The following is a 20,296-nucleotide window of genomic DNA, read 5'->3' on the forward strand; positions in this document are numbered from 1 at the left end:
GGGTGGGGGACTTGGTTGCCTTTGTTCGTGGCTACTGTGCGGATGTTGAAGTGCTTGTTTCAAGCATATATCGGTCGTCTCCACCTCAGGCTGTTTGCTGGTCCTTTCCTCCGATATCATTTGTTGAGATCAATGTCGATACCGGTTTTTCCCTTACACAACGAAAAACATGTTCAGGAGTAATTATTAGAGACAAACATGGACAAATTATGGGGGCATGTAGTCATCTTACCTTATAGTCACCTATAGTGTTTGCGGTAGAAGCTCTAGTGGCGGTACATGGGTTAAGGTTTGCACTTGATTTGAGCTTCTAGTTAGTAATCCTAGAGAGTGATTTCAGGTCGGTCATCCAAAAGTTAAACGCAAGCTCGGAAGATTTCTCAGAAATTAGTGCACTTATCTAGGAAGCAAATGAGCTTTCAAAATTGTTTTTGGACTACGGGGGCGTGTCAAGAACAGAAGATTGTTTTTGGGTGAAGGAAGCATCGTTGTTGGCCACCTTTGCTGCTAACGAAGATAGAAGATCGCTCGATCCACCTCAGTCCAGATTTCAATAGGCTTCGAATTAGGGAATTTCTTGATATCTTTGTTCCGTCCACTTGCTGTTTCGCTTGAAGGTTCAACGCAGGTTAAGGTCTCCTTCAAAGAGAGGCCTCATTTGGGTTTGGTTTGCTTTCCCAATTTTCTTCATAGTTTTCGTTTTTTATGTGATTTATGTTATTATTGTTCCTGACATTATTCTCAACTATATAATAATTATCAATAAACTTTAGAAATAAACAATAAATAATATCATCTCATTCATCAAACAAGAAGTTCCGTAAAAACATAGACAAGATTTTGCCCTTTTTTTTCCTCTTTCATTTGTTTGTTTTATACATTCGTCTTTTATTAATTTATTAATCTTTTTTACTTTAAAGTTGAAGACTATATAAAGGATGAAAAATAATAAATTTATATATTTTTAACATTATTTATACATCAACCAATGCGATAAATGTGACGTTCAACAAGACAATACGTTCAATATAGACTGAAATTTTCACCTATGTGAAACAATGAATTAGCATTGGAACAGTTTGCACCAACCAATACCGCCAAAACCGATACAAAACCAACTATGTTGGATTCAAGTCTACTTAAAAACCAGAGATTTAAATGGCAACAGCTAAGAATTCCAAACTGGAAACCTCAATAATGGTACTATTCTTGAGATTTTCTGTTCTCGACCAACAAATTTTGCACACCTAAACATACCACAATACAGAACAGTCACAGTAAGACAAATCAAATCTTTGCTTTTTATATGGTTCCATAAATTGCCTCAGTACCTTCAATTACCTTCAATTTTGATCCCTTTACTCACAACGCCCAGTCTCATGACCAAGCTTCAACATGATATTTACCAGCTTTTTCTAAGGACCTCAGCCATCTCACCGCAGATTCCCTCGGAGCCCCACTTTCCTTAGATATAATCTCCTCAAAGGCTACCATCACATCTGATGGCATTTTTGTTGAAGACCCTGCAACATAGATGGCCGCTCCCTCACACAGCAAATTCCAAATCCTTTCACTTTGTTCCTGCATTTTATGTTGGACATAAACCTTCTGGGGTTGGTCTCTCGAGAAGGCAGCATAAAACCCACCACCCTTGGCTTCTGAAAGCACTCCGTCATTTTCTGAATGGGACAACCAAAAATCTCTATACAGAAAGTCATTATTCTCATTACGGCAACCAAAGAAGAGAAGAGTTGGAGCAATCGTACTACATTGACTCTGTACAGCTCTTTCCTCCACAAATCCACGAAAAGGTGCACAACCAGTTCCAGGACCAATGACAATGAGGGGAAGCGAAGGTGGTGGGGGAGGCAGCAAACCCTTATGAAACCATACTGGGATGTATATACCTGTTAGAACAAAATACCGCATCAGTAAGACTAACACAAGCTATATGCATAACTTGGAACAAGGAAAGCAAAAGAATCGGAGCTATCTAGCACATCATACTTTGTTCAGGATCGAGACTGGCCAGCCATGTTGAGCAGAGGCCTTGTCTTTTCCGCTTGAAAGGTGTTGTCCATGACACGACATCCACAGTCAAATGCACTTGAGTTGGGTGAGCCAAAGGGGAAGAAGAAATGGAGAAAGCTCTGTTTTTCAGTGGTGGAACCAATTGCACAAACCACTCAAATGGCATTTGCACAGAAGGGAAATCCTCCAATACCTTTTATCACAAATATTGAGACCATTTCTTTTCAGCTGAAGTTGGAATCTTTCTTTAAAATCATGCAGTGTTTAGTACACAACTGTATGGAGGGTAATTTCATGCTATCCTACTTTCGATCATATCGACACCAAAAATGACAGAATAAAAATTAACCTATTACTAATAAATCTCACACGAGCCAAGCATAAGATATGATTGAGATCACCTAATAATATCTGCTTGCTTATCTTAACTGATTCTAACCATTCAATCAGTATATGTACCAAAAATACTAAAAAGAAGCGAAAATATAAAGGCAAGCATAAGATACAAGAATTTAACATTTCTAGGTATGATTTAATATTAAGTTTGGCACTTACCAATCTACAACTAAAATATCTAATGAGCATTGCTCTAATTGTTCAGAAAATTAACAAAAGAAGACTACCCCAATAAACCACTACTTGTAATGAAAATCCTTCCTCTGGCAAGATTTAAATCATTATCTTCCCAAGTCTAGCCCTGCTTACATGTACCAATAACTAGAAAAGCATCCCACTAACAGGAGGCAATTAAGAACAGAATGATGTAAAAAAATGTTCCACTTCTAATTTTAGGTGTAATTCTCAAAAGTTATACTCTACTTGATCAAAAATTAAGGAGAAAATAATGAAATTCAAAAAGAGCAACATACAAAGGACGAGCATTAGAATAAATCAAAAGCAAGAAAATATCATTTATGTAAAAAATCCACTTCACTTTACCTCCACAACAGTTCTTCTTTCCTTCTGGTTGTACTGATAAAGATCATCTCTTCCTTCAGGTGAAGCAAAATACTGAAGTCTTTCTTTCTCATGTTCAGCAGTGGCAAAGAAGCTCATCACCTGCAAACATTGATGTCAGACCAGAATCAATCATAGAAACCTTTGTGATTTTTTTTTTCTTTTTTCTCAAAAATAACCTTTAAGACCTTTCAACAAAGCATTTGAAGGAATAGCTCAATACCATGATGGAAAACCAAAGAAGTTAAAACATACAAGATCTTGCCTCGAAGAAATAGCGCCTGGGAGAAGCAGATGTGACATCCATTGTCAGTTCCACAAAAGTTCTTAATTTAATGGGTACATCCAAAGTATTTACATTGTTATCAATATGGCGGTTTTCCATTTCTCTAGGATGGACCTGAAATAAACCATATTAACAGCACAAGAAGGTTAGTATATAGCAAGATCAGGTTTCGAGGTTTCTTATGCATGTGATTGGGACAGGGCCAAAAGAGTTTACACAACCACAATAGACGATATTACTTATTGTAGAAACAAGCTTTCTACCTTGATTGAAATAAGTCGAACCACGAAAAGCAGTAAATAACTCTTTTCATTGAAAAACTTTTTCCTTCTTCAACTTCCATATTGACTTAAAAAAAATCTAAAAATTGTTCTTATCTTAAATAATCATTTAATTGACAAAGGGTATAACTGGAGCAATATAACATAGCATACTCTTTCTTTTCCATTTCACTCCTTAACCAAAAAAGGATTTTCATAATCCCTTCCTTTGCTTTCCCTTGTTCATTTTTAGCTATCCAAACGGTGGAATGAAGCAAACTTCCCCTTAAAAACCTCTATTTTCCTTTCTCTTCCTTCCTTTACAAAATCTAGTCAAAGCATAATGTTAGGTAGAAAGGGGTAAAAGTTTTCTCAAATAAATCATAAATCTAAGCTTCCAGGACAAGTCCCTCAATGAATGCTGTAAAATTGTTTGAACATGAAGTCTATGCAAAATCTATAATATCGATAAAGGACACATGTAAATCAGAAAGAAGGATTACTACCATATACCAATATGCAAAAGAACTTACTGTTATTAATGATTCAGGATCCAAATTACAGCGCTGTATGAAAGAATCAACTGCTGCAGGACTCTGTGAAGGGAGAACCTCTAGAACATCACCAATTTCATACTTAATCACCTACAACATATAGAAAAGAACAGAAACATCAAGCAACTAACAAGGCACATGGTTTGATTCGTAAAGATGTACCCAATAAAATGGAAAGAACGGAAACGACCTACCTGAGAAACAAATTCAAATTCAAAGTGACGCACATCTTTTTCGTGGCTTGCTCTGGTCAATGGGAAATTTTTCACCTGCAAAGGAATATTAAACATCAGGGATAAGAAGAAAGATAGACCAAATATCACCAAAATTAATATTTATGAACAGCCCAAAAACCAACCATGGGAAGCAACTGCCAGAAAGGTTTTAACAATCAGTAAACAGTGGATAAATATGACTCCATGTGAAAACTGTGCCATCGTTTAGTATAATACCAAATGGGCAAGACAGAGGATTGAACAAGATGGTCACGAAACATGAATTTAAAATGAAGAACATTGAATTAAATAACATAGATTTTATCATAACATAGAAAATATACTACTACCATTTTGAGAAAGGCATCAGGCTTGCTCTTCTCATGAGGAACTTTTCCGGAAGACATTGAACGAGCCCTCCCAATTTGCATCTGAAGGTATTTAAAATCTGAGAAAGTACAAGACAAGAGCATGTTATCAGAGGAAAGACAAAAACAGAAAAGAGAAAAGAAGATGACATAACTATATCTAGGAATCAACCAAGTGCACAAAGGTTTCAGTCAAAGAGGACATTGGTTGAAACTGAATAACAGGGGGGAAAACCTTCAAAAGAAAAACATTTTTTCTGCTTAATCTTTCTCTGTCAGTGAGAAGACTGAGAAGGGGAAAGTTCAGATTTTTAGCTTTGCTTTGCTTGATTTTTCTTTTTCTTTTTTCACCCCCTGAAAGAGAAAACAATTCAAACCAAACTAATCATCTAGAGTCAATGGACAATAGTGTTGTTATTTTCTTTTCCCCCATGTTACACATCTTGACGATTCAATTGCAATATGACTACTTAAACAACAATTTGGTATTAGCCTGTTCTGATTTTTAGCATCCCCTAGCTCAATGCCCTTCTACTTTTTTCTTTTCTTTTCGAGTTACCTGTTGCAGTTGATAATCGGGAATCCATGTCATTGACATTATGATAAGTGACTTGAACTTTCGGTAGGCCAATTAATTCCTCATTTGAAACCAAAAAATCTGGACCTTTTGGAAAGAAATGGGGCTTGATCTCATTTAACCTACTCCACAATGATGATAACCAAGGATCCAAAGCAGCTTCATACCTGTGCAAATATCAATTAACATTTTATAAATTAGAAGGAAAATATATTATCCTAGTTGAGTTTCATTTTAACTCACATTTAAAAATAAGCATCATTAAAGTTCCAATTTTTTAAAAAAAGAAAAACTATCCTGTATTTTGGTGGGTGAAGAAGAAATCCATATCTCTTGCAATTCAATCTAAATGATTCTCAAGTCTATTTGGCACTTTTACCAGTAACAACAAAGGTTCATGTCTTATTTCAACTTGGATGATCTTGGAATGCATTTGTGGCATAGAGATATTTCTTAACCATGAAGTACAAAGTTTGTGTGACATAAGCCACAAGGTTCCTCAAAGCCACCCTATGCTTTTAATCCATATCCAATTAGCTCTAAATGACAGTACCTAGCTTCTAAAGCTTTTAATACTTTTCAGAATACCAGTGTTGATGTAAACTATCCACTCTCGGCAGTAAAGGTGATGCTTTCCAAGAATGTAACCATTCACCAATGGACGCTTACATCTCTCTTTAAATATCATCTATAAATCACTTAAATCTCTCTAAAATCTAGATTATCATGCACACTCCCCAACATTTTGTTTCCACAGGACTTTATTCACTTGATGTCTGTATGGTTTTTGCAGCATGTTGTAACTTCTAACAGGTTTTGATTCAACAGTGAATCATTTAGAGAAAGCAGAAATAAGAAGAATATTGTAGAAGAACTGCTATCAGACCAAGTTAAATGACATTCTTCTTAAAAGTACTCGACTATAATACCCTGAAGGATGCTGATCATCTCCCAAACCTCTCTCAACAACAGCTGTAGCCCCAAGGTCTGAAAGTCTTTTATCAAGCTTCTTTGCAACAAACTGCAGCCACCACATGCCAAATTAAGTTTTGCTCTAATTATGCACCAGGAACAGCGTCAATTAAACTACATGCCAAGCAATTTAATAGAAACAAGAAACCCATAGAAAGCCACCGTATTCATAGCTTATGGCATAAATCAAATTAATATCAATCACAAATGTAATCATGCCTTACAAATGTATAACAATCTCATTAATTAAACCCCGGGGCTATACGAGGTCGAATGCGGAGTCCGGATTTGAATCCAACTCTAAAAATCAAAATCCCATAATGTGTCTCGAGACATTAATGCATGTCTCTAGAGTGGCCTCCCCTGTTTCCCTATTTTTCCTTCAATGTGAAGATGTCTCGGGACATTGGAATTAGTGGCCTTCATGAAGCAATATGGATAATAGTGATCCGCATTGAAAATAGGCATTTGATAATAATCATAATGTCATCAAGAGTATATGAAGTCATTGGGCTCCTCAAACATTGTAATAAAAAATGAGGAACATTAACAGCACTGATATAAGCCACAAAAAATGAAGAATAAAAACAAAATATAATATAAATAAATGTTATGTGAAAAACAGTAGATATGAATTTAAAAATGCAATAAAATCAACTGTGGAAAACCATTACATTATATTTTTGGTACCCTGAATCTCCTAATCCAAACACTGCATAGTGAATTCCTTCCAACCAATGGCTGCCAAGATTTCTTTGCAGAAGAAACCTCCAAAATACCTGTAATATAATATATGTATGTATATAAAAGATTAGGAAAGCGAAAACAATAACTTTGAGGCATACTAGGAACAAAAATAGGATATTTGAAGAAAAAAAAATAGGGTTAGCCTTGCCTTCATAGAATCTGGAGTATCCCCTTGGCCTGTGGTAGAAACAACAAAAATGACAGTGTCTTCAGCAGGCAACGAATTCTGCAAAACAGTATCAAGTAAGTTACTCAGAAAATAGTTTTAAATGGAAAAAGAAAAAGGAAGAGATAAATTACAGCATCATAATCGTCGGTTGAACTAATAACGACGGTGCAGGCTCTTCGCTCAGCTTCTCGTGCAATACGCTCGGCTACATCTAATGCGTTTCCCGTCTGAGTTGCGTATAGTATGAGTAGTGTCATCGACTTCATCTCCATTGCTAAACTTGGAGAATAAAGTGCTCCTTCTAGGGTTAATCGGAATCGACGGAAGATTCAAGAATCTGTAGAAATAAGGTTCGCGGAAAAAGTGATCGCGGGTCGGGTTAAGTTAGAGGTTACGTCCAGATGCCTTCAGAACCCTTAGTTCTCTGCATAAACTCTTTTGGCCCGTACCGTGACTTTGGTACTTGTGCTATTTCTTTTAATCTCTATTTTTATTTTAATGTAAATGACATAAACAGTCATCTGATTATTAGAAATTTTATTGTCAAGTCTAGAAGTGTCCATGGCCGGGCGACCCGTCCGAAATATGAGAGGGTTCGAGTAAAAATATAGGCCAGAAATATGGGTTTGGGTAAAAAAGAGGCCTGTTTAGAAAACGGTCCGGGCCTCGGGCACCACTTTTTTTGCCCAGACCGGCCCGGCCCGAATATATAATAAATATATTTTTTATTTTTTAAAATTTTTTTAAAATTTTTTTTTAAAAATAATTTTTTGGTGTTTATTAAAAAATGGGCCGGACTCGGGCTTAGAAATTTTTTTCCGGGCCTGGCCTGGACAAAATTTCAAGCCCATATTTTGGGTCAGGCCAGGGCCTAGGATGCGAGCTGAATTTTTTTGGGCCCGACCCGGCCCATGGACACCTCTAGTCAAGTCGCCTAACTTATCAATTTATCTTTTTAGTCCAAAACCGTTAAAATAAAATAAAAAATAAACCCAAAATGGTACCGTTTTGATAAGTTTTAGGTGCTTTAAAGCCCTAAAGAATAAAGGGGAAAAGTAGTCGCAACGGCCGAAATGCGTTGCTGCAGGGTTATGGGAGGCGCTGCCACCTCTGCCCCGCCTTCCGCCGGCTCCGATTTCGGAAGTAACATGCTCTGGTTCTACACAGACGATGCTCCGGGCTTGAAGATCTCCCCTACCGTTGACCTAATCATGACTCTTTGTTTTATTGCATTTGTCGCCGCTCTCCACATTTTTGGCAAGATATATCGCGCCAAAGCTGGAGCTGGACTATGAATCGTGACCCGACCCGGTCTCATTTTTTTGGGGATCGATGACCTATTCTTGAATCGGTAACTAAAAATAATCAAATTACACTATTTCCCCATTTTTTTAACTTTTAATATTATAAATGATGGATGGGTAGCAAGCTTGTAATTATCTAATGTTGTTTGATTCAGTTAATTTTCAAATTTTCATTAGTGTTAGTTCACTGTTTCTGCTGTTATAATGAACAACAATCAAAGAGTTTTAAAACACCGTTTTGGGGTTAAAAATAGTTTTTTTTTATTATAAAATTACATGAAAATTATGGGAAAAAAATAATAGAAAAAAAATACATGTCATTAAGTTAACTGCCACAGTAGTCTACCGTTAGTGTTTTAACGGTTTTAGACTAAAAAAATGAAGGGCAAATTACCAATAAAAGCCCTTTTTTAAAAAAATTACCGAAATAGGCCAATTATTTAATTATTTACCGGAATGGTCCATTTTCCGCGAAATCGCGTCCACGTCAGCGCGATGTCAGGGTACGCGCCAGGAAATCGCGTCCACATCAGCGCGAGTTGCTGACGTGGACGCGATTTCGGCCCGCGCGTGAACAGTACCCAACGGTCCAAAAAAAGTATAAATACCCCTTTTTTATGTGTAATTTGCCCCCTTTTTTTGGTATTTTGTCCCTAATAATACATATTAATGTATTACTGTAATATGTAGCTCAAATTATGTATTGTAGTTAATATTCATAATATTGTAGCTCAAATTGTCAATCCGTCTAGACTATTGTACTAATAACATATATTAATGTAATATTGAAGAGTTAATTGATTAAAATAAATAAATGCAACAAGTACAAAAAGATTCAAATTTATTGGCAAGAAGATTCAAACCAAGGTACTAAGGAAAAGAGCAAGCATCTAAACTAACTAAACTAAACTAATTAATTGACATATTATAAAAACACCGTTATTATCTTAATTATATTACTTACGTTCTAATGATTTATCGGACCTATTCCATACACGTGTCAAATTAGAAAAAATAATACAACAATTCTGTAAAAAAAATCTGGTGTTTACTTCAAATAAATAAGGAAAATAATGATTTGAATGTTTCAAAATTCAATTTAAAAAAATCAAAATTTAGAGGCAAAAAAAAATTTCGATGAAAACTGCTGGCAGTTTGCCAGCGCGTAGATCTCGAAAAGTTATTCGAAATAAAAAAAATCGTCTCAATCGGACAACCGAGCCCAAAGTTATGGCCTTTCAAAGTTTTCCAAGCTAAAAAACATAAACTGTTCATGAATTATTGCTTCCACGTCAGTAAATCGCGCTTACGTGGACGCGATTTGTTGCCACGTAAGTAATCGCAATGACGTGGACGCGATTTCGGGAAAAATGGCCCATTCCGGTAAATAATAAAATATCGGGCCCATTTCGGTAAATTTTAAAAAAATAGGGCTTTATGTGTAATTTGCCCAAAAATGAATTGATAAGTCAAGTAATTATTTTGTAATTTTTTTAATTCAAATTTTTTAACAAGAAATTTTTTAATAGTCGGATGACCATTTATATGGTTTACCTTTATTTTATATATCAAAAATAAAATACAAAGGCTAAAGTTAATAGCAAAAATTACAAAGGCCAAAGTGTTAAAAATTAATATAGGCACCAAAATGATAATTTAACTATAATACTGTTGAGTAATATTCTTCTCGTATCATATTAAGGGAAACGCATGGCGTATTTATACATGTTTCTACTGCTTACAACTCACAATAGGACTCATTATTTTGTCTTAGTCTTGGGACTGATGGCATTGACATTCATTGTCTTTGGTGATGACATTCACTGGGCCTCTGTTGGCTTGTTGGACGTGTGTCTGCAGAGCAAGCGGTCTTTTTTTATCCTGGGATTGACTCCTCTAACGAGCCTCATACCTGCTAGTCATAGGCGAGGGTCTCTTGTAGGGCTCGCGATCCCTTCTACGAACATAGCTTGCGACCTTATTCCTGCGAGGCTTATGTGAGCCCTCCAAGTGAGCTTTCTGCGCGAGTTATCTTTGCGAGCATCCAGCATCCCAGCGAGGTCCCCAGCGAACTATCTGTGTTGGCGAACATTCTTCTTCAAGGTCGAAGATCCGAATTCTATTTGGCCATTTGGGTTGACAGTTAGCAAATCCTAACAAATACAAAGGCGAAAAGAGATTAAGTCAAAAATTAAGAAGGGTTAAACCTTAGTTGCTAGTGGATAAAATATCTTTGGGTTTTTTAAATGCTTAATATGGTTTTTGGGATTAGTTGCACCAAAAACATTTTAGTTATTAAAAAATTATACTAGCTACGATTAAGAGAAAGTGGAAATACTAGACACGAGTGTTAAATACTTATTAGTTGCTACGATACAGTCATGTCGAGCTTTCAAAATTATACTAGCTCAATACTTAGAATTCTCTGGATTGTGGATTAATCTGAGTAAGTGGAAACTATTTTTTAGCCATTCAGGGCAGATACGAAAAAGACGTTGGATGTTTAACATTTTAGGGGCGAAGCAAATTAACCATCTGGGTAAGTATTTGGGTATCCAGGTGGGCTTCGTAAGCAATAAGAAGCTTTTCTTTCAATCGTTTCTCAAGAAGATACAATCAAAACTGGCAAGTTAGAGATCTTCATACATTTTTCCCAGGAGGTAGATATACATTAATTCCAAGTGTCTTGTCCTCTATTCCTATTTATCTTTTGCTTGTTTTAAGGCTCCATACATTGTTGATAGAGCTGATCGTTTTATGAGATGCTTTTGGTGGAGGCATGTTTTTGCTATATGGAGGTGGTCTTGGCCTTAGGAATATGGAACTCTTGAATGATGCATTACTAAGTAAGCAACGGTAAACAATCTAACATCCATTTCAGTCATGTATTTGTATGCTAATCATCTAGAGGGAGAGATACCATTTCCATCAAATTTTGGTCAAATGCCCACACTTGGATTTTTAAAGCTACAAAACAACCAACTAGGTGGGAAAATACCACCCAGTTTGGGATATCTGGTCTCCCTCCAAAGGGTTTCACTTGAAAACAAGCTTGAAGGGGTAATTCCTTCTAGTTTAGGTAATCTAGAAGCTTTGATAGAGTCGTATCTTAGCGGCAACAAGCTATCTTGAGAACAAGTCACTTGAAAATACAGGAACTGGATGGCTGAGCAGAGCTGGGAGGCAACGGCTAAGGGCCCGTTCTTTTCCCCGTTTCAGAATCACTTTTTCACCCAAACGGCCGTTTCTCTTAAAAGGAGCAAAGAACAGCCTCCTTTTCTCTTCAAATTTTTCCATCAGAAAAGTGCTTCTCTTTAGATGGAGAAGCTAAAAAAATCTCCTTTTCATTCTGCTGAACTGCTTTTTGATGAAAATTGACCAAATTAACCTATATTCTCCCCCAAACGTTTTTCCCCTCTGCTGGTTCTCTTTCCCCTCTGCTGGTGAGCCGGAGCTTTATACCCAATTTCTTTTCCTCATTTTCGGCTTTCAAAGCTCTATTTTCTGTTATTTGTTCCTCTTCCGCAGCAGGTTAGAGTTTCTTTTATACTTCTTCTTCTGTTTAATTAGTTCCTCTTCTGTTTAATATTTTCTTTTTCCTCTGCCGGTTCTTTGTTCCTCTCCTCCACTGAAGAAGTCTCTGGTTCTTTGTTGAATGAATGAAGGTTGAAGAATCAGTGAAGCTGTTGAATATGATGGGAGAAAGAATCTTACCAGGAGTTATTTTCAATACCCTCCACCTGGTTTTCCTTCTGTTTCTCCTCATAGACCTTCATCTATTCCTACAGATCTTGAAAGGTCAAATTTTTATCACTTTAATCAATCCAATTCCATGTTTTTATTGATGGGTTTTTTGTTTTCTTTGTAGGTTTTGCTGGTTTCATATATTATATATGTTTAATGATTGTTTTAAAATCAAGTAAACAATAGCAGATACTTAGCTGAATTATTAACAGAGAAAGAGAAGCTGGGACCTTTCACACAAGTTCTTCCTCAGTGCACCGGGCTTTTTAATCAAGGTTATTGAATCTTCTGTTTTCCTTTTCTTTATCCTGCAATATAAAGATTCAATCACATGTATACAAGTATGAAACACTAATGATTTAAACTAGTAAGGGTTCAATTGATTATCGAGTAATTCTTGACTGAGTGTAGGGTGTACATAAGAGGCAAAGGTTCTGTCAAGGATTCTGTTAAGGTAAAGTCAACTGTAAATGCTTTTATGATATTCATTTTTTCATCTCTCCTCCCAATACAAGGCCATATTGGACTGCAGGTGATGTGAAAATTGCTCGGCTAATCTTATATATACTCTGATCATATGCATCTCCATTTGCATTTCACATGCTTTATGAAGAACTTTCAGTATTATGATCAATGAAATGATCACTTTTACTAAGAAAAGTACCTTGTGAAAAAAACAGTTATGCAAAATCAAGGTCTGACCTAATTAAAGACGAGAGTTGGCTTCTTTTGTGCGTTTTCTTCTTGAATATAAGAAGACTGAGTTCTCCTTTGATGTTGCTTCACTTGTTATTCATTGACTGCTTACCCATTTTTAACATGTAGGAAGAGAAACTAAAAGATAAACCTGGATTCGAACACCTTAATGAGCCATTGCATGTGTTGGTGGAGGCTGAACTTCCCAAAGATGTGATAAATTCTCGTTTGGACTACGTTGTTGCCATACTAGAAAATCTTCTGAAACCTGTGGTATGAACAAAAGCAAAATTTTATTGTTGTTTTTAAAGTTAGTCTTTCCTTTTTTTGTATATGTTTCAGCTCCTCGATCTCTACCATTCTTCAGGATGAATCTTTGGATAACTATAAGAAACAACAGCTTAGGGAGTTGGCTTTACTAAATGGTACATTAAGGGAAGAGAGTCCGAGAATGAGCCCGACTATGAGCCCTAGTATGTCGCCCTTTAACGGTACTGGAATGAAACGAGCCAATTATTTTAGCCAAAAACCTCTAATATAGTTGGAAGATTCTTCTTACTTACAAACATACATATGCAGCATTCTCTCTTGGTGATAATTACTATTATTATTTATTATAAGATAAATTCATTGTATTGTACTTTGACTTAATAATAAGTATTTTTTTTTTCGAAGTCTCATCGTGTCGTTGAGATAGTTTAGATGGATGAACTTTTTTATACTTCTATTCATGAAAATGAAATGGCTATGACAGATGCTTGAAAGAATTTGGTTTTGTGGTGTGGGGGTTGAAGGGCTTGAGTAGTAGAAGAGTCAAACCAAAAGTTACTTTCAAGTCGAGATGGTATATCAGCACATTTTTTTCTTTCCCGAAAGACATGCTTATGCATACTTTATTTTCTTCCCAAAAGACATGCTTAAGTGATGAAAGTCATACAGTGGAGAAGAAGCTACCTTTTGGTTCAAATAACACTCAATTTCACTTTCTTTTGTTGATATTCCAAGGTTTTAATGAAGAAGAAATTTATTTCAACGTTTAATTACAAATATACAAACCTAAGGTTGAGAAGTTATTGCCATTTTAGCCTTAATCCTTAAATTTGGTAATTTTTTTAATTTAGTTTCAAAAAAAATTGATCCCTTTTAAAACTTTAATCTAAATATATGTAATATTTTAATTTGTTAGGTTTATATTTTCTATGTTATGTTAATATATAATATGAATTATATATTCAAATACATTTTAAAATAAAATAATACAAATATGTTAAAAGCATTAATTAAAAATAAAAATAATTTTTATAATAATATAATTGTGTCAATATTTAATTACAAATATTTAATTTTTATGTTTAAATATAATTTGTATATTCTAATTAAATTTAATAAATAATTAATATTAATTACTTAGAAATATTTAAAATTAATATTATATATTAAAATGTTAACAATAAGTTATAATAAATTATTTTTTATATTTTTGTTAAAATATCATAATATTAACTAATTTGAATATTATTTAAATACATATTTGTTACTTTATTATACCATGTCTAAAATGGACATTTTATTTTTCAAAAGCACTTTTTCACAGCAATGCCAAACACTCAAATTTTTCAAAAGCACTCCTCAAAAGCACTTCTCAAAAGACTTTTCCACAAAGACTTCTCAAAAGCACTTATCAAAAGAATGAAAAAGCGCCCTAAGTCGAACAACTTAGATGTCTTTGCTCAATGATGGTGGGTGAGCCGAAACCCAAACCAAGAAAATAATAAAATGTTTTATTTTGATTAATAATAATAATTATTAAACAAATTATATTTTAATCCTTTAAATTTTAAAAGAAAGTAGTATGTAATGGTAAATTATGCCAATCCACACATAAAAAAGAAAATATCATGTCAAATTTCTGTTAAATTTTTAACAGAAGTAGTCAAAATGAACACATTATGTAACATACATGTCTAAATTGCAAACTTTTATTTTAGATACCTAAAATGAAAATTTTGATAATACCAAAAATATATACATGTATATGATAAATAATTAAAAATAAAAGAATTATTTTACTATATGAAATATTTAAAATTTAAATTAATTTAAATCAAAATAAGTAATAAATGCATGACCCATGAAGTAATATTTAATTTAGACCGTCCACCTTGTCCAAATTTGAAGTTATCCAATTTCATTTTTGTATAAGCTTTACTTTGATTATTATAAAACAAATACAAAATCAGATCCTGAAAATCTCTGATACTGTTCTTTTCCTTTTATGGAAAATTTGGTTTGTTTTACTAAAGATTAAAAATTCTCAAATTCAGACATGTTTTAAGCATTAAAAAAAAAAATCAGATCAGCGACAAAATCCAGAAAAGCAAATAACATGTGTAGGTTGGGGGTGCCGTCAAAATTTAAGCATCCCCTAGTAAACGACCATCAGTACCCTGTTTCTGCTCGGGAGTTCCATTCCTGCATGGATGATTATGCATCAAGCAGTAATCCAAGAACATGCTGAATTACAGTCGGTATGTAAAACCAATTTCCCTGAGTAACATTTATGCAAGATTCTACAGCAACAGGGCAAGATGAATATATATATATATATACTTGCAACTTCATCCGATGCAAGAGATTTTATGTCTGTACTTTGTGCACCATATATTGGAAGCATGAATAAGTGATTTTGGTGGTGTGCAACTCAGATGGTCATCTATCTTGTGGAACTATTAGCTGCACTGTTCTAAGAGGAAGGGATCCACTTACATCAATATAAAACTCAAATGAGTTTTACACCATTTCTAAATCATTAGATCAAAATTAATGAGTTAAAAAACACCTTTCCTGATTTTCATTCATGGTAAAACATTAAAAGTTTTCTTTTTGGCATAAGAACTTTCCTTTTCGTTACTACAATTTTTCTTTTTTTGGTTCCAATGAAATGGATGAAGATGAGCAAGATCCGCAACAAAACATTAACACAAATGTAGAGGTCGTTCTTTTTTGGTTCAAATTTTCCTTCTCAGCATTATATTTTCAATCACACTGCATTGCAATGCTTTAGCTTTGATATTATATTTTCAATACGAAAAATGTTGAGATGAATTGAAAGTTTATTTTCTTGGTACAGATAAAGTAGTTTGCACAAGTAGAATAAAGGTTGAGCTCAATTCGAAACTCAAGGTCTAAAATTTGGTTCAATTAAGTTTGAATTTTATTTTAAAATTTGACATAAAAATCAGATTTTCTTTCTATTTCATTTGGTTAAGCTTATTTATTTTATAGAAGAAAAAATAAGTTCTATTTTCAAGCTTGATTTCAATCTCGAATTTGAGTTTTCTTGATTTGTTTAATAGTTCTAGAAGTTCAAACTTACGCATATAAAAACAAGTACGTAAATAATGATTTCAAAAACATATTTTAATAAAATAAAACTTAAAATGGAGATAATTTCTTGAGGACTAATGATCTTGCTCATTTTTGTCTGTTTCAGACGAACCAAAAAAGGAAATATATATATATATATATTGCAGCAATGAGAAGGAAAGTTTTTGTGTGCCAAAAAGAAGAAAAAAATTAATATTTTACCATTTATGAAAACGATGAAAGATGTGCTTTAATCTCAGCCCTAAATCATTTTTTATCTAATGGTTTAAAAACGGTGTAAAACGGGTGTAAGTGGATCTTAGATGGTCCTATCTTGTGGAACCTATCAGCTGCATTTTTTTACATTGGATCTTGGTTTCATAGAAGCAGATTTATACTTTCAAATGAGAAGAATCCACTTGCAGTGCTGTAAATAACATGGTTCTACACCCTCTCATAACTTTTTCTACTATTAATATTTTAATGATTTAACCGTTAAATTTATTAATATAATCATACTTGTCATGCATGTAAAATTTCAAATCGGTCTGACATCTCTATCATATCAATTTAAAATATTAATATTAACATATATTTAACAGTTGAGAGTTTTTACATAAAACAAATAGTTAAAAAATATTTCTTTACTCCAAACTTTACATGCACGATCTGCATGAATAGAAAGTGAAATATGATGGTTGGATTGTTAAAATATCAATTGTAGAAAAAGTTATGAAAGGGTGTAAAGTAATATTAGTTTTGCACCAGTATAAGTGGATCTCTCCTCCTTCCAAAGATTTCAGGCAAATTATATAAAGGAAGAACATCTAAGCACAATGCAGAGACTTTGGTGCTTACCTTTTGAATGATTATAACTCTTTATCAGTGTCTAGCTGTGCTTTTTCTGCTGCCTTTTCTGCTTCTTCCAAAGCAAATGCTTTTAGCGATTCTACATCCCTTTTCCCTAACATTTTGCATGACATGCAGTGGGGAAAATAATTCAACACCAAAAATAGTTCCGAAACATAGTCATTTGAAATCTTTATTAGCTGAAGCTTATTATTATGCATAGAAGTTAAACCCAAATATATTTCACGGTGAAAAGCAAAACAACTATAAAGCATCATGCAACAAAATCAGATCAATTACAAATAACCAGATTTATTCTACTCGCTGGTTTAGACTCATATTCAGTTAAAATCAACTCAAATCACTCAGAATGGAAAAGAATATTCAAGCAGTTCCGAAGATTAAAATCAGGCTTCCTTGAATGCCAGATGCAAATCACAACAAAACCCAACACCATGTTAGATAGCCTTTAAAAAGAAAAGCCTTGTACACTAAGGAAAATTTACTATTTTAAGCAGAAACAGATTTACGATAAATACACAAGAATGCTCACATCAGACATTTCACGACATCATAACCATTTATAATGGTCGGAGTTCCAAAGAAAAATGAACTCAAACTTTTGGCAACATGATTCAGTCACTAATGTAAAAGATGCTAATTTTAGAACAACCAATGGAACTAGATTTTTGTGCCATGCACACATGAGATGATATACATGTGGTTTACTTTTCAAGTCTTTCAATTCCAAAGAAAAAATGCTCAAGAAAAATAGAGGAGAACAAAAATGATAAGATGAGAGATATACAACCACTTATTTACTTATTTTTCCCAACTGAATTTGCTTAAACCCAAAACAGCCGGAGCTACAAGAAAATACACAGCAGAAGACGATTCTCCATTTTCTTCCTACATATAAAACTTAAAGGGCTCTCAGATGTAGGTTAACCATCCCAGGTTCCTTCTAGGCTTCTACTATGTTTTTTATGGATCTTAAGAATTCACTACACAGCAACTGGTTTATGTGATTATTTAAAAAAAGCGGACATGTCCCTCTCAAGAAGCAGTTGAGGCATACTTCAGGACAATGCCAGCCTCTCAGACATTGGATCCAGAAGAACCGACAAGCAGCACACTAGATGCACTAAGGACAGGGTAAAGGTACCTTTTAGAAGAACTCAGGCAATATAGATAGGCATTAGATAAAGTAGTTCAATCGTATAGAGACTACTCTATAAAAGATTCTACTCGATTGAGCCTCTTTGCTTCTACTATCAGAGTACACAGTTGACCTACACTAATACCATACAATGCCTATTTTGGTATGTTTGAGTATCCAATCTAGGTCTCAAAAGCATTCTATGCCTAGTGAGTTGAAGTAACTAAGTGTAAAGGGTGCTAATTACTAAGTACAGATGGCAATATCTTCATTTTTGAAAAAAAAAACATTAATCCTTCATATACAACACAAAGAGAGGATCTTGAGTTTGAACTGAAATTCAATGTTTGCATTAAAAAAGAAGTGAAATTAGAATGTCACCTTGATATTTAGCAACTTCTTCGCCATCATAAAAGAGCTTAAACGTGGGATATGAATGGATGTCTACTTTAGTGCATACAGGTTTGCTTACACTGCAATCAACTTCTCCAATCTCTATTTCGTCTTCTCCTTCCACTGCCTTTCCTAACTCATCCCACAACGTCCCCAAGTTTTTACTGAAAAAGAAAAAGAAAAAGGAAAATCAAAACCCATAATTATCATAAGTCATTAATAAAAAAATTACAATGGTGGAAGCTCTATAATCAGGTCTAGCTCGATCCAACAAAACTAATAAACCAGGCAGAAAATTATTACCAATGTTTACACCAAGGAACACAAAATTTCACGAACCAGGCCGTGTCTTTCTCCTTTACCTGAAAAAGAAAGGAAATTCAATATATACGTCGAGTTATTTATCATAGGGGGAAAAAGAAACCCCTAAATCCGAATTCATATACCCAATTGTTAACCAGCGGGATTTTCTGTTGTGCAGTATGGCAGATTTTGAATTTGAAAAAGATCAATAACCATAGAAGAGAATATGTTTAAGAAGTTGCGCAAAGGGATAAATTATAATCGAAATGAAATTAAACAAAATTGGAACTGATCACAAAGCTATTAAAATTTGACAAAAACAAACACAAAAAAAACCCTAAAAAGAGAGCTTGTTTGATTTAAATTGGGGACATTAAATGGGGGATAAAGGGAGGGTAAAAGGGTTACCTTGTCGGAGAAGGTGTCGGGAGTTAGGGTTATGACTTCCGCTTTTGTGTGAAGGGTAACTGAAGTCAAGAAAAGGAGGAGGAGAGCGAAACGACAGTCGTTTTTCATGACTGGTGAGCTTTTGTGTGTGTTTGTTGGGTTAGAATCGAAAAGCGGGAGGAAGAGATGTATCGTAAGATATGTTGAGATTTGGGAGTTTTAGTTCTCTCAGTTCTCAGGTTCAACTCAACGGCTCCGCCGAGAGTCGGTAAACAAAACAACCCAACGAAGCTACATGTCACGTGCCTTTTCACCTCATTCTTTTTCTTTTTCATGGACTCAGGCCACCTTCTAGACTTAGGCCCAAAATATAATTTCATTAATTTTTTATTTTAATTTATTATAAGAATAAAAAATATTTAAATAATCATTGTGATTTTATATGTTTAATTTTAAAAAATATTAAATATTATAGAAATAATTTTGAGAAAATATATATTTTCTAATTAAATGAAAATCGGTCTACTTTATATAAAAGTCCACTAATTCTGAAAATAATTGAAAAATAAAATAAAATTTTAAAAGTAATGAAAATAAAATGTGAAAAACAGCTCATTAGTAAAATATTAAATAATTAGACAAAATAATTTGTCATTTGAATATCAGTTAAAATTTTATCTACAAAGAACTATTACTTTAATATTTTATTGCCTTTGATACAGTTAGAAACTTTAAGTACCAAATTGATATAAAAATATTTAAATACCAAAACGACAATTTGGTGCAACTTTAGGGGCTAATATAATGTTAACCCTATATATAAGGTTAATCTCTCACATTTAATTTTATTAACTATAAAAAATAATTTTAACATTATTAACTATATCATATTTAAAATAAAATTGTATTTATTTATTTATTTAAAACATAATATTATTATTTTTAATTTCTCCAATCAT

At 33.8% G+C, this 20,296-nt stretch overlaps 3 protein-coding genes across 5 annotated transcripts; 1 reads left to right on the plus strand and 2 right to left on the minus strand.

Moving 5' to 3' along the window:
• Nucleotides 1–1,000: 1,000 nt before the first annotated feature.
• Nucleotides 1,001–7,579, minus strand: LOC105793487 (NADPH-dependent diflavin oxidoreductase 1). Of its 3 annotated transcripts, XM_012622397.2 has the most exons (12): nucleotides 7,268–7,579; nucleotides 7,116–7,193; nucleotides 6,895–6,999; nucleotides 6,178–6,269; nucleotides 5,231–5,415; nucleotides 4,654–4,751; nucleotides 4,283–4,357; nucleotides 4,068–4,178; nucleotides 3,254–3,388; nucleotides 2,971–3,090; nucleotides 2,008–2,224; nucleotides 1,001–1,907 (listed from the first exon to the last, which is right to left on the minus strand). In XM_012622397.2, exons 1-12 carry the CDS (start codon nucleotides 7,406–7,408, stop codon nucleotides 1,378–1,380), a joined length of 1,887 nt encoding a protein of 628 aa, XP_012477851.1. In that variant the 5' UTR covers nucleotides 7,409–7,579; the 3' UTR covers nucleotides 1,001–1,377. The 3 variants fall into 3 exon arrangements, with proteins under 3 accessions (XP_012477851.1, XP_052489698.1, XP_052489699.1); XM_052633738.1 differs by lacking the exons at nucleotides 6,178–6,269; nucleotides 7,116–7,193; nucleotides 7,268–7,579; XM_052633739.1 differs by lacking the exons at nucleotides 4,283–4,357; nucleotides 4,654–4,751; nucleotides 5,231–5,415; ... (2 more) ...; nucleotides 7,116–7,193; nucleotides 7,268–7,579 and having other exon boundaries at nucleotides 3,244–3,388.
• A 2,646-nt stretch (nucleotides 7,580–10,225) lies between these two features.
• On the plus strand, nucleotides 10,226–13,554 carry LOC105762131 (uncharacterized). The gene is made up of 5 exons (XM_012580042.2): nucleotides 10,226–10,437; nucleotides 12,113–12,238; nucleotides 12,596–12,638; nucleotides 13,010–13,153; nucleotides 13,248–13,554. The coding sequence occupies exons 1-5, from the start codon at nucleotides 10,226–10,228 to the stop codon at nucleotides 13,419–13,421; spliced, it is 699 nt and encodes a 232-aa protein (XP_012435496.2). The 3' UTR covers nucleotides 13,422–13,554.
• Nucleotides 13,555–15,066: 1,512 nt separating this feature from the next.
• LOC105793473 (protein disulfide-isomerase 5-1) lies at nucleotides 15,067–19,633 on the minus strand. Its single transcript, XM_012622381.2, has 5 exons — nucleotides 19,359–19,633; nucleotides 18,951–19,009; nucleotides 18,636–18,811; nucleotides 17,105–17,210; nucleotides 15,067–15,352 (listed from the first exon to the last, which is right to left on the minus strand). The coding sequence occupies exons 1-4, from the start codon at nucleotides 19,464–19,466 to the stop codon at nucleotides 17,116–17,118; spliced, it is 438 nt and encodes a 145-aa protein (XP_012477835.1). The 5' UTR covers nucleotides 19,467–19,633; the 3' UTR covers nucleotides 15,067–15,352; nucleotides 17,105–17,115.
• Between the last annotated feature and the right edge of the window lie 663 nt (nucleotides 19,634–20,296).

Source organism: Gossypium raimondii, chromosome 7, assembly GCF_025698545.1.
Source record: "Gossypium raimondii isolate GPD5lz chromosome 7, ASM2569854v1, whole genome shotgun sequence".
NCBI classification, from domain to species: domain Eukaryota; kingdom Viridiplantae; phylum Streptophyta; class Magnoliopsida; order Malvales; family Malvaceae; genus Gossypium; species Gossypium raimondii.